The following is a 14,679-nucleotide window of genomic DNA, read 5'->3' as shown; positions in this document are numbered from 1 at the left end:
GAGTCCTTCCTTCACCGAAAGCAAGCAAGCCTCATGTTCGCTTCCAGCCTGCCTGGCTGCCCGGCCGCCATCTTTGCTGACAGTTAATTTGCATATACCTCACTGATTAGCCAATGAAAAAGGGTAGCGGTCGTACGCTAATTGCCATGTTTCTCTTTTATTAGTGTAGACTAGAGGCCCGGTGCACAAAAATTTGTGCACTCGGGGGGGAGAGGGGGTCCCTCAGCCCATCCTGTGCCCTCTCGCAGTCTGGGACCCTCAGGAGATAATGACCTGCTGGCTTAGGCCTGCTCCCAGGTGGCAGAGGGCAGGCCCAATCCCTAGGTGCAGCCCCTGGTCGGGCTCAGAGCAGGGCCGACTGGGGAGTTGGGGCGCTGCCCCCTGTCATGCACAGAGCAGGGCGGATTGGGAGGTTGCGATGCCAGCCCTAGTCACACTCAGGGTACAGCCGATTGGGGGGTTGGGGCACCGCCCCCTGTCACACAAGGCAGGGTCGATAGGGAAGTCGAGGTGCCACCCCCTGTCACGCACAGAGCAGGGCCGATCAGGGGGTTGGGGCATTGCCCCCTGTCATGCACAGAGCAGGGCCCATCAGGGGGGTTGGGGCTCCGTACCCTGTCACACACACAGCAGGGTCGATAAGGGGGTTGAGGAGCTCCCCCCTGTCACGCACAGAGCAGGGCCGATCAGGGGGTTGAGGAGTTCCCCCCTGTCATGCACAGAGCAGGGCCAATCAGGGGGTTGAGGAGCTCCCCCCTGTCACGCACAGAGTAGGGCCAATAGGGGAGTTGGGGCACCGCCCCCTGTCACACACAGAGCAGGGCGGATCAGGGGGTTGGGGCGCCGCCCTCTATCACCCACAGAGCAAGGCCGATCAGGGGGTTGGTGCACCGCCACTGTCACACTCAGGGCAGGGCCAATGGGGAGGTTATGGCTCTACCCCATCACACACAGAGCAGGGCCCGTGGTGGGGGGGAGTTGGGGCGCCGCCACTGTCACACTCAGGGCAGGGCCGATGGGGAGGTTATGGCTCTACCCCGTCACACACAGAGCAGGGCCCGTGGGGGTGGGGGCGGGTTGGGGCGCCACACCCTGTCACACACAGAGCAGGGCGGATCAGGGGGTTGGGGCGCCGCCCTCTATCACCCACAGAGCAGGGCCAATCGGGGTTGGGGCGCTGCACCCTGTCACACACAGAGCAGGGCCGATCAGGGGGTTTAGGGCGCTGCACCCTGTCACACACAGAGCAGCGCTGATCAGGGGGTTGTGGCCCCGCCCTCTATCACCCACAGAGCAGGGCCGATCAGGGGGTTGTGGCTCTGCCCCCTGTCACGCTGATCCCGGTGCTGGGAGGCATATTACCCTTTTACTATATAGAATAGAGGCCTGGTGCACGGGTGGGGGCTGGCTGGTTTGCCTTGAAGGGTGTCCTGGATCAGGGTGGGGGTCCCCACTGGGGTGCCTGGCCAGTCTGGCTGAGGGCCGTTTTCAGGCTGGCGGGTGACTGAAGCTCCCAACCGCTCCTTTTTTTCTTTTTTTTTTTTTTATTCTGGGCCAGCTTTAGCTCTGAGGCCTCGGCTGCTGGCTGCTGAAAGCAGATTTCTGGCCTTTGTTTACCTTCTGTATTTGATACAATGTTGCGGTCCAGCTGGCTGAAGCCTGGCTGAAGCCTGGCTGACTAACACAGGTTTCTGGGGTTTTGTTTAGCTTCTATATTTGCAACATAGTTGCTTAGAGTTGCAGCTGAGAGGCCTGCAAGTCAGGTGGGGAACGTTGGAGTCTGCTGTCACTGGAGCAAGCAAGTCTCCCTGTTCGCTTCAGTGCATGGCTGCCAGCCGCCATCTTGGCTGGCAGTTAATTTGCATATCGCCCTGATTAGCCAATGGGAAGGGTAGCGGATGTACGGCTAATTACCATGTTTCTCTTTTATTAGATAGGATAGTTAGTTCCCTCTCTTCTTAAGTTGAATACATTAAACTTCTTTTACTAGTATAAAATCATCATTGTACATATTAGTAATTATATGCTGTGCTCTTATTTTGGCTATTCTACCCTAAAGTACAGCTTTCTGTACTTTAAAAATTCTTTTATCTATCTGTTGTAGTTTTTCTATTCCATCCCTAGCTTCTTTTCAATGCTATTTATATATGGAATTTTGGTTCTTTATTCCTTCTAATAGTCCTAGAGACAAATAGCAGATTGTGTGAAATATAAGTTTAAGGAAGAACAGCAGGAATTCCTGAGTGGTTCTTTTGTAAGTAAAACATATATTAATTTTACCTAGTAGTAAATGGAATTTTTTTTTAAATATATTTTATTGGTTTTTTTACAGAGAGGAAGGGAGAGGGATAGAGAGTTAGAAACATTGATGAGAGAGAAACATCGATGAGCTGCCTCCTGCACACTCCCCACTGGGTACGTGCCTGCAACCAAGGTACATGCCCTTGACCGGAATCGAACCCGGGACCCTTGAGTCCACAGGCCGACGCTCTGTCCACTGAGCCAAACCGGTCAGGGCGTAAATGGAATTTTTAAATGTACCTTATGACCTTTCATGTCCCTTATGACCCATCTTTTTTTTCTTAAACTAAATTTGCTAGGTAGAGGACATGTTACTATTTGTATGTATATGTTTTTTTAGAATAACTAACTTAATACCCTTTTTAATAGGTGAGGCTGTCTTCAAAGGAACCAAATCAAAAAGATGATGGAGTTTTTAAGGCTCCTGCACCACCACCCAAAGTGATAAAAACTGTGACAATACCTACTCAGCCCTACCAAGATATAGTTACCGCACTAAAATGCAGAAAAGAAGACAAAGAAGTAAGCAGTCATATAGTTTTTCTATGCATGGATAGGTTGTTGTGTTTAACATTGAGCATTTTAGTGTCTTGCACAAATACAGTACATTGATATCCACAGCTTTGAGTCACGAACTTATCTGGTCCTAGTACTACCAGTGTTTTAAAAGCAACTTTCAATGGCCATGTAATAAATTATTTTATACACTTTTAAATACAGTACAGCAAGCCTATAGATTTAACTAAATATATCAGTTCATAGTTATAAAAGAGATGGACTTATTTTCTTGGCAGTTATATACTGTTGTTCAGCACGTGAAGCACTTCAATGATGTGGTGGAATTTGGTGAAAATCAAGAGTTCACTGATGACATTGAGTATTTGTTAAGTGGCTTAAAGAGCACTCAGCCTCTAAACACACGTTGCCTTAGGTAAGCTCTTATTTTTACATTTGATAATTATATGCATGCTATATAGCTCATTAAAGTTTTTCAAATGGATAGAGCTAAACATTTGTGATTTTGTTACCATGGATATAGTTTATAGTCAGTTATAATATGTTAAAATGTGATTGATTTCTTATAAGGGATTTTATTCTATGGAGGAAGGAAAGTTGGATGTTTATATCCTTTTAGCATAATCTAGGCTTCAGTTTCTAGATTCTTGAAAGAAGTGTTATGCTAAAGAATCCCTAAGTTCTTCTACAGCCCAGTATTTTAAACATGCAAGTAGTAAATTTGATAAATTAAGCATGTTTTAATTTGGATAACCTTCTGCATATTATACTAGAGGCCCAGCGTACAGATTCATGCACCAGTGGGGGTCCCTCAACCTGGCCTGTGCCCTCTCGCAATCCAGGACCCCTCAGGGGATGTAGTATTACGAGAAGTGGCAGGCAGCCAGGGCGGAACCCTGAACCTGGGCCGGGCACCACACCGCTCCTGCTGCGCCTGCCACCTCTTGGTAGCACTGCCGTCGAGGCGGCAGAGGCACGCGCCACCACAGCTGCGCTTGCCAGCCATGAGCCCGGTGTCTGGCGCCTGTCAGTCAGCTGAGTGGCACTTCCGCTATGTGAGCGCACTGACCACCAGGGGACAGCTCCTGCGTTGTGTCTGCCCCCTGGTGGTCAGTGCGTGTCATAGCGACCGGAGCGTCCACTTCAGCTGTTTTATATATACTAGACACCCGGTGCACGAAATTCGTGTGGGGGGGGGGGGGGCCTCAGCCCAGCCTGGACCCTCTCCAATCCGGGACCCCCCAGGGGATGTCCAAATGCCATTCGGGCCTTAACCGGCAATCGGACATCCCTCTCACAGTCCTGGACCAATGGCTCCTAACCGCTCACCTGCCTGCCTGCCTGATCGCCCCTAACTGCCTGATCGCCCCTAACTGCCCCCCTTGCCAGCCTGATCACCCCTAACCGCCTCTGCCTGCTGGCCTGATCGCCACTCACTTCCCCTCCCCCCTCCGCACTCCCCCCACTGGCCTGGTTGCCCCACGCAGCCTGCTGCTCAGTCGTTTGGTCGCCCCTCACTAACCCCCCTGCCAGCCTGGTCGCCCCATGCAGCCTGTTTGGTTGTCTGTTCAGTTGCAATGGTCACTTAGGCTTTTATATAGATAGACTAGTAGCCCTGGTGCATGAAATTCGTGCGGGGGGGGGGGGGTCGCTTAGCCCGGCCTGTGCCCTCACAGTCCAGGACCCTCCAGGGATCGGGCCTCAGTTGGAACTCAGACATCCCTCTCGTAGTCTGGGGCTCTCGCAGTCCAGGACCCCTTGCTCCTTACCGCCCACCTGCTGCGGAGGCGGGAGAGGCTCATGCCACCTCCACTGTGCTTACCAGCTGTGAGCCTGGCTTCTGGCTGAGCACAGGCGGGGGTGGGGGAGAGTGTGGCTCAACCAGAAACCGGGCTCGTTGCTTCTTAGCGCTTGTCCTGCCCACTGGTTGGGGGGGGCAATCTGGGGCCAGGCCGTCTGGGGGAGGGGTGTGGGAGGTTGAGGCACCATGGTCACACCCCATCCAGCCTCTGTGGAGGCTCTGGGATCGTGCTGCTCCCTGTACCCCCCACCTCTGCAGAGGCGTGGGACCAGGTCAACGCTGCTGCCTCTGTGGCTGCCTCTGCGGAAGGGGCAGGACCGCGCAGCCCCCTCTCCCGCCACCTCTGTGAAAGGGGCTGCGGCACTGGGACCTCCCGGTGGCTTCGCCCGGGCCAGGTGCCCAGGACCCTGAGCGGCTTCACCCGGGTCCCGGCTTTGTCAGGAAGGATGTCCGGGAGACATCTGATCTATCCAGTCTAATTAGCATACTACCCTTTTATTAGTATAGACTAGAGGCCCAGTGCACAAAATTTGTGCACTGGTAGGGTCCCTAGCCGCTGTTGGCTGCCAGCCACCAGCCAGGTACTCCCTTCCTTCCCCCAGCTGCCTGCCACCGCTGGGGCCTCCCTCCCTTCCCCCGGCTGGCCCCGCCCCTGGTCAAACTCTTGGACAACTCCTGGTTGAGGGGACAATTTGCATACTACACTTTTATTATATAGGATTGAATATCTTGATTTGATTGAATTATCCAGTCAATCAGAATATATTCAATCAAATATAAAATACATGTATTGAGGCATTATGAAGAGGAGCTGAGACTTTTTGCTTTTCATGGTAGTAAGTACTATAAGAAATAAACTAAAGATGATCATTTGTTATTTATATCATTTAATATAACATACCTAATCACATATATATTAGTAAATTTTTAATAATCTGGTTTGCTCATGCTTTTTATATTGTGATCTGTACAGGCAAAGCTTTGACATCCTACCCCATGCCCTTGTTTTGGTACTGTACAAACAAAATACTAATGCACTAGCTATTTTTAGTCTCCCTAACTAGTCTATTTTCTTCTAGTGTTATTAGCTTGGCTACTAAATGCGCCATGCCCAGTTTTCGAATGCACCTGAGAGCACACGGAATGGTAGCAATGGTCTTTAAAACCTTGGATGATTCCCAGCACCATCAGGTATTTTTAAGTTTCTGGGTTTGAGAAGCATTATTTAAAAATTCTAGTCTGTTTGGTTATTGAAAAATATCTTTATGTATATTCAGATATAAGTATTTCCTATATGTGGATTGAGTTTTATTTGCTAAATATAGAGCTTCATGCTAGAAGTTTTTGCTTAATCATTTAAGATTATTTTCTCAGGACATTTTTTCCTCTGCTCAGTTTATATTGTTTACACATTATTTAGGCCCTCGCCTGCTTTTCTCAGTGGGTATAGTGTTGGCCCACCAACACTGGAAGGTCGCAGACCCGCTAAGAATTAATGGGGGAAAAATATCCTCACGTGAGGTTTAACAAAAACATAACATTATTCAGTTATAGCATACTGGATACCCCGTGTCAAACAATATTCAGTTCTCCGCCAAGTTGTTCACAGAAAAATGTCTCAGTTGTCAACCAAACTTTGGTTTTCGACCCGACAATCCTTTCAGGCTGCTACCGCAGCATGACAAAAAGTGTCTCTCAGGCAACAAAGAGACACTTTTGTTGCTGGCAAAATCAAACCAATGATCAGCACAATTTTAAAACATAAAGAGACCATCAAGATTCCTAATATTACTAAGGGTGCAAAAGAAACAATGATCACAGACAATTGAAGTAAAAAAACTTGTTGATTTAGATAAATGTAAAGCAGTTAGCCAGTGATAGCCATTTTGGCAGTGCTATATAAACAAGCAAAGATTCATGCAAACCTGAAAGACATCCCTGGACCAAATGCTAAAAGTGATTCATTAAGGTGGTTCGATAAATTTAAGAAAAGAAGTGTTGCCCTAGCCAGTTTTGCTCAGTGCAGACTGAAGGGTCCCAGGTTCGATTCTGGTCAAGGGCAAGTACTGCTGGGGCTTGTGCAGGAGGAAACCAATTGATGTGCTTCTCTCACACCAATATTTCTTTCTCTCTTTCCCTCTCTCTTCCACTCTCTCTAAAAATCAATGGAAAATTATCCTCAGGTCTGAGGATTAAAAAAAAAAGATGTGTTTATAAATTAAACAGTACATTAGACATGCACTGTATATAAGAAAGGTTAAAGCAGGGAATCATTTGGGGGTCTGGAATGGATTAATTCAATTTACATTATTTCTAATAAAAAAATGATTGGTTTTCAAACAAATCTCTTTTCAAACAGCCTTCCGGAACGAATTAAGTTTGAAAACCAAGGTTCCACTGTATTTAATTCTATAAGCATTGATTTCCTCTAACCAGAAAGTACTAGAAAAAAAATCTTTTACTAATCTTTGATATCAGTAGCATGACAAAAAAGGATTTGAACTTTTTTAAAGAGCATTTTGTCTGGATGTTGAATTGGAACATAGCTCATTGTGAAAAAGAATTTCTCATTTTCATTTTGACTTTGACGTATCCTCTTAAAAATTTGTGATAAAAATCAGGTTTAACATTTTTGAAGTTAAAAAATAGTCATTGCTAATTATTATAGTGGTATTTTGAGATGACTTTATTATATTTTTTGTTCAGGGAAATTATGTTTTAAATGCAGAATAGGGGAGACACTCTGAGTCTTCTGAAACTGAAAGCATTGTACTTATCCCTCTGTGAGGAAAACTTCATTACCAAGTTGTAGCAGATATAGGATGAGGGGGAAGAGAAGAGACTGTTCATTTGTTTTGTTATGCAGTTACTAGGGGCCCTGTGCACAAATTCGTGCACCTTGAAAGGAACTGTGGGCCTCTAGGTTGCAGTGGGCACTGGGGCGGGTCTCGGCCCATTCTCTGCACCCCCGCCTAGCCCCTCCTGCCGCAGTCCCTGGTCCCCTGTCTGCCAGCAGCCTGGCTCCTGCCACCACTGCTCCCACACACTGACAGCGCCGGCCCCGCTCACACCCACTGACAGCGCAGAGGAATTGGGGCTGGCGCCAGCGGCAGGGTGCAAGCGGTGGCTGCTGCCCCAATCCCCCCTCAGGAGTAGGGGGGAGATGGAGAAGTCCTCAGGGACGATCAGGGCCGACAGCCACCGCTTGCACCTGCTGATGCTGGCGCCAGTGGTGCCGGCAGCCGGAGCAAGTGGGGCCACCGCTGGTGCAAGCGGGGCCAGCGCCAGCAGCGGGTGCAAGTGCCAGGTGGGACCATGGTGCACAGGAGCAAAGAATTTTCAGTAACCACCAGAGGCTCACCCTGATGACAGCGACCGGCGCCCTGCTTTGGTCTGGCGCCCCTGCTCACCTGCTCCACCATCCTGCCGCGGCCAATGCCCGCCATGCTCCGTGCGCGCCGCCTGGTGGTCAGTGCATGTCATAGCAGCAGGTTGTTCTGCCATTTGATCTATTTGCATATTAGGGTTTTATATATATAGATATAAATAAGAGAACCAAGGCATTAATATGTGTTCTTGGGGGCATTGGACTCCCAAAGCCTATACTGTGTCATCCTAATTTCCAAAATTAATTTTCTGTGTAAGCATTTAATTAGTCACTTAGTCTGAAATCTCTTTACTTTGGGGGATTTAAAGTTTAAATGTTTACATAGTTAATTGTGTTTCTATGCATTGAAATAAGTGTAATACATTATATCTTATATGTTGAAATAATGCTGACCTAAACTATATCCCTTTCATTACTTATAGGTTTTAGTACCTATTATAAGCGAAGTGTGCCAGCTACCTGATTTGAATGATTTTGAGAACACATAATTTTATTTTTAAATACTTGGTTCAGCCAGACCTAATTGGTTTATTTTAAAGAAATGAGTCTAAATGTGTTTATTTGGGCATTTTAGTTTTATATATTGACACAAATGCGGTTGTGTTTATTTTATAGAAAAATGTAGCTAAGTTTCTGGTACAGATTTTAAAACATACATTGACTTTAAAAAATGTTTTTATTGACTTTTAGAGAGAGGGGAAGGGCGAGAAGTAGATAGAAACATTGATGAGAGAGAAACATCGATGACTTCCTCCTACAGGCCCCCAACTAAGGATTGAGCTCAAAACCCCGGGCATGTGCCCTGACCGGGAATTGAACTGGTGACCTCTTTAGTTCATGGGTTTATGCTCAACCACTGAGCCACTGGGCACAGATTATTGATTTTATTTATTGAAATTTGTTTCTTGAAATTTGACTTTATCTACTTAATATTAAAGAATGATAGAGAAGTGTACTGTAAAATAGGATTACATAGAGCTGAAAAAAATGTACTGTAAACTTCTTATTAAACATGGAATAGCCAAAGAAATATGTACTTTCACTTATATTCTCGCTTTGGAGCATTCATAGAGGGAGGTCTTGAGAAAGCACAACTTCATGCAACAGTACTTTATTTATTTAATTCACATTTCTATAGAATATTTTAAGGGGTGGGGTTTTCAATGAGTAAAACATTTTCAAGGTTTCCACCATGTGAATAAATGTCAAAATAGTCTTATTTCCTGAAATTGCCACTAATTGATTACATAATTTTTTTTTTTTTGTCCATTGAAGAATCTGTCCCTTTGTACAGCTGCCCTCATGTACATATTGAGTAGAGATCGTTTGAACATGGATCTTGATAGAGCTAGTCTAGACCTAATGATTCGACTTCTAGAACTGGAACAAGATGCTTCTTCAGCTAAGCTACTGAATGAAAAAGACATGAACAAAATCAAGGAAAAAATTCGAAGGCTCTGTGAAACTGTACACAACAAGCATCTTGATCTAGAAAATATAACGGTGGGTTCCTTCCTTCTTTTCATTATAAAATGAAAATTACTTCCAGAAAGTTTTTAGTCACAGCAAGTGTGTGACTTTGGACAAATCATTTAGCCTCCTGGTTTATAATACAGCAGAGTTTCCGAAGGTTTAGTTCTGAGCATAATTCTGTTCCCTGCCTGAAATTCCTAAGCTATCCCATCTATATGTAGTTTTTTTGGCCAGTAAAATTTTTATTGCATTTTGCCTAATTTTTTTCTCTCTCTTTTTAAAAATTCTTTATTGTTAAAAGTTTTACATATGTCGTCTCCTTTTTTCCCCATTGACCTCTCCCCGCCCACTCCTGCCCCCCAGCACATTCATTCTTTTCTCTTGATTTTATTTTTTTTAATGTAGAAGTTACTTTTAAGCTATTAGGAATTTGAATTCTTATTCTCTGTGGGTTTTGGCAATAAGAATTAAGAGATTTTTGCAAGGTCACTTTCTTTTTTTCTTTTTTTTTAATGTTTTCCTTTATTTTTTTATTATTATTATTTTTTGTTGTTGTTAATTCTCACCCGAGGATATTTTTTCATTGATTTTTAGGGAGAGTGGAAGAGAGAGGGAAAGACGAAAGAGAAACATCAATGTAAGAGAAACACATCGCTTGGTTGCCTCCTGCACGAGCCCTCACCAGGGCCCGTGCCGGGGAGTCCCGGAGCTTGCAACCAAGGTACGTGCCCTTGACTGGAATCAAATCCAGGACCCTTTGGTCCCCAGGCCGATGCTGAGCCAAACGGGCTAGGGCTGCAAGGTCATTTTCAATGAGCATTCACTCGTTCTAGAGTGTGTCAGGGTGTCCCATTAACTGCTACCCTTATGCTCAACACGATTCTCCAAGTTTAAAATGACTGTTGCTTTTGGTTAATTCCAGTTCTTTTTCTTTAATCTGTCTTTTTCACTTGTATAATCAATAATACTCCTCCAGATTACCAGGCCAGTAGAAAATGATTCGCCTTGTCATTTTGAAAAAATAAAGTTATTTGTTTCTATGTAACTTGGCTTTCAGGCATTTCCAACATCAAATCTACATAGACAGTGTTTTTTTCCAACTGTTTACTAAACTGAAGACTGCAGCAATGGCCTCAAAAATTGTTGAGCTAGCCAGCTGTGACTTAAGGATATTGCTCTATTTGGTGAAGGGTAGAGTATGGAATTTGAATAAAGTGGGGGTTGAGAAGGGAAAGCAAATTAACATTAAAAGGCAGGGTACAAAATTGACATGTACTACTAAATAGTACTTTCATGTATTAAAGTTAGACAAAAAATTGTTTTATGCTCAGTAGTGGATAAACAATCCCTCTACCTCGCCAAACTATTTTTATACAACTTGTAAAATGTATTCGTAATTTTTATTTATTTTTTCATATTTTATATACAAACTTTTAATTATATAAAGAATTAATTTGAGCTTATAATTTTTATTTGCTGCATACCTTTATGTGTTTGTTATAGCTCCCATATTGTTCAATATTAAATTCTTTCCAGGTATTTGGTATTAAATAACATGATAAACTTGTTTATTGAATTTCCTCCATGGTTTGTTGAATTTATTAGGGTGGTAAATACCAGCATAATAATTTTTTTATATTGTGTTAAGTAGTTTACTCACATGATTAAAATCTGAACAGAGTTGCTAATTTTAGAATGTCTTTGTTTCTCTCTTAATATCTGTTCGTTTTAAATCTTAAGTAGACATTGTTTGTACATTGACTGTCCCCCTATGCATAAGTTTTGTTTTATTAATTGCTTAATTTCTTCCTCGAAATATACTGCCACTACTGATGTGCCCTGGAAAGATAATTTAAAATATTAATATTATAGTGTTTTCAGGTATAATTTAAATAACAGAGCTAACAGTAGCTGAATATAATATTCTGATTAATGATTTGACTGTGCTTTAACTATGGGGACTATTTCAGTTTTCAAGTAAATGTTTGGATTGTGTAGGTTGTGTTAAAATGCTAGCATATAATATATTGAAAATAGCTTAAAATATCCACAATCCTTTTTATGCCAATAGAAGTAAATGATAAAGTCCCTTTTAAGCATAAAAACTTACCAGCTTTTGCCATATTAACATCAAATTACTGTCCCCTTTCTTCCTAAAAAAGAAAGTCTCATTAGGCTCCAGATTCACTATGTGACTCATGAGCCTAATATACCGGAACCAATCTCATTAAATTATTCTTTCAAGGACTTAGACTGGGAGTGGGGGGGAATGGGTCTGTTTTTGTAGCATTGAATTCAGTTCTATATTTTCACCTTGACATTAGCTTTGTTAGAAATTAGACTAAAATGTTCTAGATCTCTTCTAAATCTGTAATACTGAGATTTGATGGTAAGATGTGTTTTTTGCATTTTTAAATACCCAATTTATATTCAGTTCCAAATTGGTCAGGAGGATTTAATGTAAGCTTGCAAATTACAAAGGAAAGAAGGTTTGGGAAGAAAACCAGGTCTTTCTAGCTTTGCTAATTAAACCATTTCTTTTGTTATGCTGAAGTTCCTATTGCAACAAGAATCAGACTGCTCTTTGGTGGGGGGATAACTATATGCTTTTAGAATGAAATACAATAGAAAAGAAAAATAATAATTAAAGGCAAATAAAGATAAAGAAAAACTTGTCTTGTTGTAAATATGACTTACTGTTCTGTGCTTCCTTTAGTGGTGGTCCCATATATAGTTTTGTCATGGTAGCCACACAATATGTATCCAAGCTGCTAACCCTGCAGTATAAAGTTTAAGTCTGGTAAATCTGAAACACTAATAAATAAGAAAATATATATAACAATAAGCAAAAGATAAGCAATCTAGCAGGTAAATAAAGAAAGAAGAATTGACAGGAGAAACAATATTTGAAAAGATGCTGAAGTTTACTGTAATTAGAACAATACAAACCAAAGCAATAAGATACAATTTTTTACCCTCAGGAAAAAGATTTAAAGTGATAAGCTTTTGAGGATTCAGAACAACTGACACGCCCACACTTTGCTCCTAGAGCAGTGATGGCGAACCTTTTGAGCTCGGCGTGTCAGCATTTTGAAAAACCCTAACTTAACTGGTGCCGTGTCACATATAGAAATTTTTCGATATTTGCAACCATAGTAAAACAAAGACTTATATTTTTGATATTTATTTTATATATTTAAATGCCATTTAACAAAGAAAAATCAACCAAAAAAATGAGTTCGCATGTCACCTCTGACACGCGTGTCATAGGTTCGCCATCACTGTCCTAGAGTGTTACTTGTTTTAGCCTTTGTGGTAAATTAATCTGACATATATTGATTGGCAGTTAAAGTACAGGCACCCTTTAATTCAACACTCACACTGTTGAGCATCTATACCTTGGAAATAACCCCAGTATCTATTTCATTGAACTGATAAATGAGACTATACTTCCATGAAAGCAAACCAGTGGTTATAACCATTTCTTCAACTGATAGACTATTTAGATAAAAATTAAAATCACTTCAGTTTTACTTATAAAAGCACTTACTACATTATAAATAATATTATGGCCCTGGCCAATCTGACTCAGTGGTCGAGCATCGTCCATACATTGAAAGGGCCCTGGTTCCATTCCCTGTCAGGGCACATGGCCAGGTTGTGGTTTGGTCCCTGGTCTGGTGCATGTGGGAGATAAAGGATAGATGTTTCTTTCTCTCCTCCCTTTCTCTCTCTCTCATCAATAAAAATTTTTTAAAAAAGAAAAAGAATACAGTGAATTTTATGGGCTGGTGGCATGCAGTGAACTTTTCTAAAGAAAACCTCTGGAAGTGTTGCCTCAGAATCATTGTTAAGAGTAAAGATTCATTAATGGTACTTCTGATTTTTAGACTGGGCATTTAGCTATGGAGACGTTACTATCCCTTACTTCTAAACGAGCAGGAGACTGGTTTAAAGAAGAACTCCGGCTTTTGGGTGGTCTGGATCATATTGTAGATAAAGGTATGATACATACACACATAGCATTTTTATATATTTAAAAGCATGAAAAAATATTTTATTTACATATTTCGAAAATAATTTCATCACTTGAAAAGATCTGTTCTTTCAGTAGATTTTGTAAATCTCATAGGAAATGCCATTAATGCTTTGAAAGTAATGGAAAGTAATTGGGAAGTAATGGAAAGAAAATAATTACAGTAAATTAGAGTCTCATACATTTCAACATCTCATAGTATAAAACTTAGAATAATTCATGTCAGAGAGGTTCCAGCATATCCACAGCATGTGCACAGTTGGCTTTTAATGTTCGTCAAGGGGGCAGGTACTGAGGTGCTGAGACGTGCTAATTGGTACACATCCATGTCTTTTCTCCTAGTGAAAGAATGTGTGGATCATCTCAGTAGAGATGAGGATGAAGAGAAACTAGTAGCCTCATTATGGGGAGCAGAGAGATGTTTACGAGTTCTAGAAAGTGTAAGTATAGACAACTGTTTGGATAAAATTATTTAATCTTAATTGTGACTGTATGAGACTGCCAAGTAATATATATTCTGTGTCTCTAGAGTTTCACTTTTTAAAAAGTCCAAATTGTAATTGTGATCCATTCTTTGAGCAACCAATGTTAATGAACAAGTTAAATGAGCAGTTTAGTCTTTTAAGAATATGTATATTGCTGCTCCATACAAAACCTTGCATGTCAGTTTTGTTTATATTGCCAAATGGTATTGTTCTTTCCTTAATGTGGAATTCTACTTACATATAGGGTGTCCAAAAAACTGTATTCACACACTTTGAATAATTATAAAGGCAGTGTTTGTTAAAATACATTTCATTTTCAAAGTTGAACTATCAGCTATTAAAGTGTGTACACATTGTTTTGGGACACCCTTTATGTTAACTTGTTTAGGGAAAATGATAGTAAAAAGCAGTCAGGTGTTTGTTTTTTTAATTAATAAGGTTTTTCTTAATATTTGGTGTTGAAGAATGGTACTATTGAACTGTGTGCCATAATAAGTATATTTGTTCTTTGCCTTTAATGAATAACTTAACCCAGTTCAGAGATATTATGCTGCCAGGGGAGTTGAGGATGCATAGATTGTGTATTAATCAGATTGGAGTAGCCAGGTGCTTGTTCAACCATATGTGGGGAAATAATCTAGTGTAGTTAAAACTTTTTGACCCTGACCAGATAGTTCAG

The 14,679-nt window shown here is 42.1% G+C and overlaps 1 protein-coding gene across 8 annotated transcripts in view; it reads left to right on the top strand.

Annotated features, from left to right (window-relative positions):
• WAPL (WAPL cohesin release factor) overlaps positions 1-14,679 on the top strand; it is a 112,743-nt gene that overhangs the window by 78,382 nt on the left and 19,682 nt on the right. For 5 of the 8 annotated variants that reach the window (XR_002831993.1, XM_006100102.3, XM_006100099.3 and 2 more), the window contains exons 6-11: positions 2,671-2,823; positions 3,096-3,232; positions 5,698-5,809; positions 9,282-9,509; positions 13,370-13,481; positions 13,858-13,955. Coding sequence is in view for 7 of the 8 variants with exons in the window: in XM_006100102.3 (XP_006100164.1) it covers positions 2,671-2,823; positions 3,096-3,232; positions 5,698-5,809; positions 9,282-9,509; positions 13,370-13,481; positions 13,858-13,955 (840 nt within the window). In the remaining variant the exon portion in view is untranslated. The remainder of the gene's footprint in view (positions 1-2,670; positions 2,824-3,095; positions 3,233-5,697; positions 5,810-9,281; positions 9,510-13,369; positions 13,482-13,857; positions 13,956-14,679) is intronic. The other 3 variants (XM_023763713.1, XM_023763714.1, XM_023763712.1) reach the window with 3 other exon arrangements.

The sequence above is a fragment of the Myotis lucifugus genome, unplaced genomic scaffold (genome assembly GCF_000147115.1).
Source record: "Myotis lucifugus unplaced genomic scaffold, Myoluc2.0 scaffold_298, whole genome shotgun sequence".
In the NCBI taxonomy this organism is placed as follows: Eukaryota; Metazoa; Chordata; class Mammalia; order Chiroptera; family Vespertilionidae; genus Myotis; species Myotis lucifugus.
The sequence above is the reverse complement of the archived record's forward strand: the minus strand, read 5'-3'. Positions and strand labels throughout refer to the sequence as shown.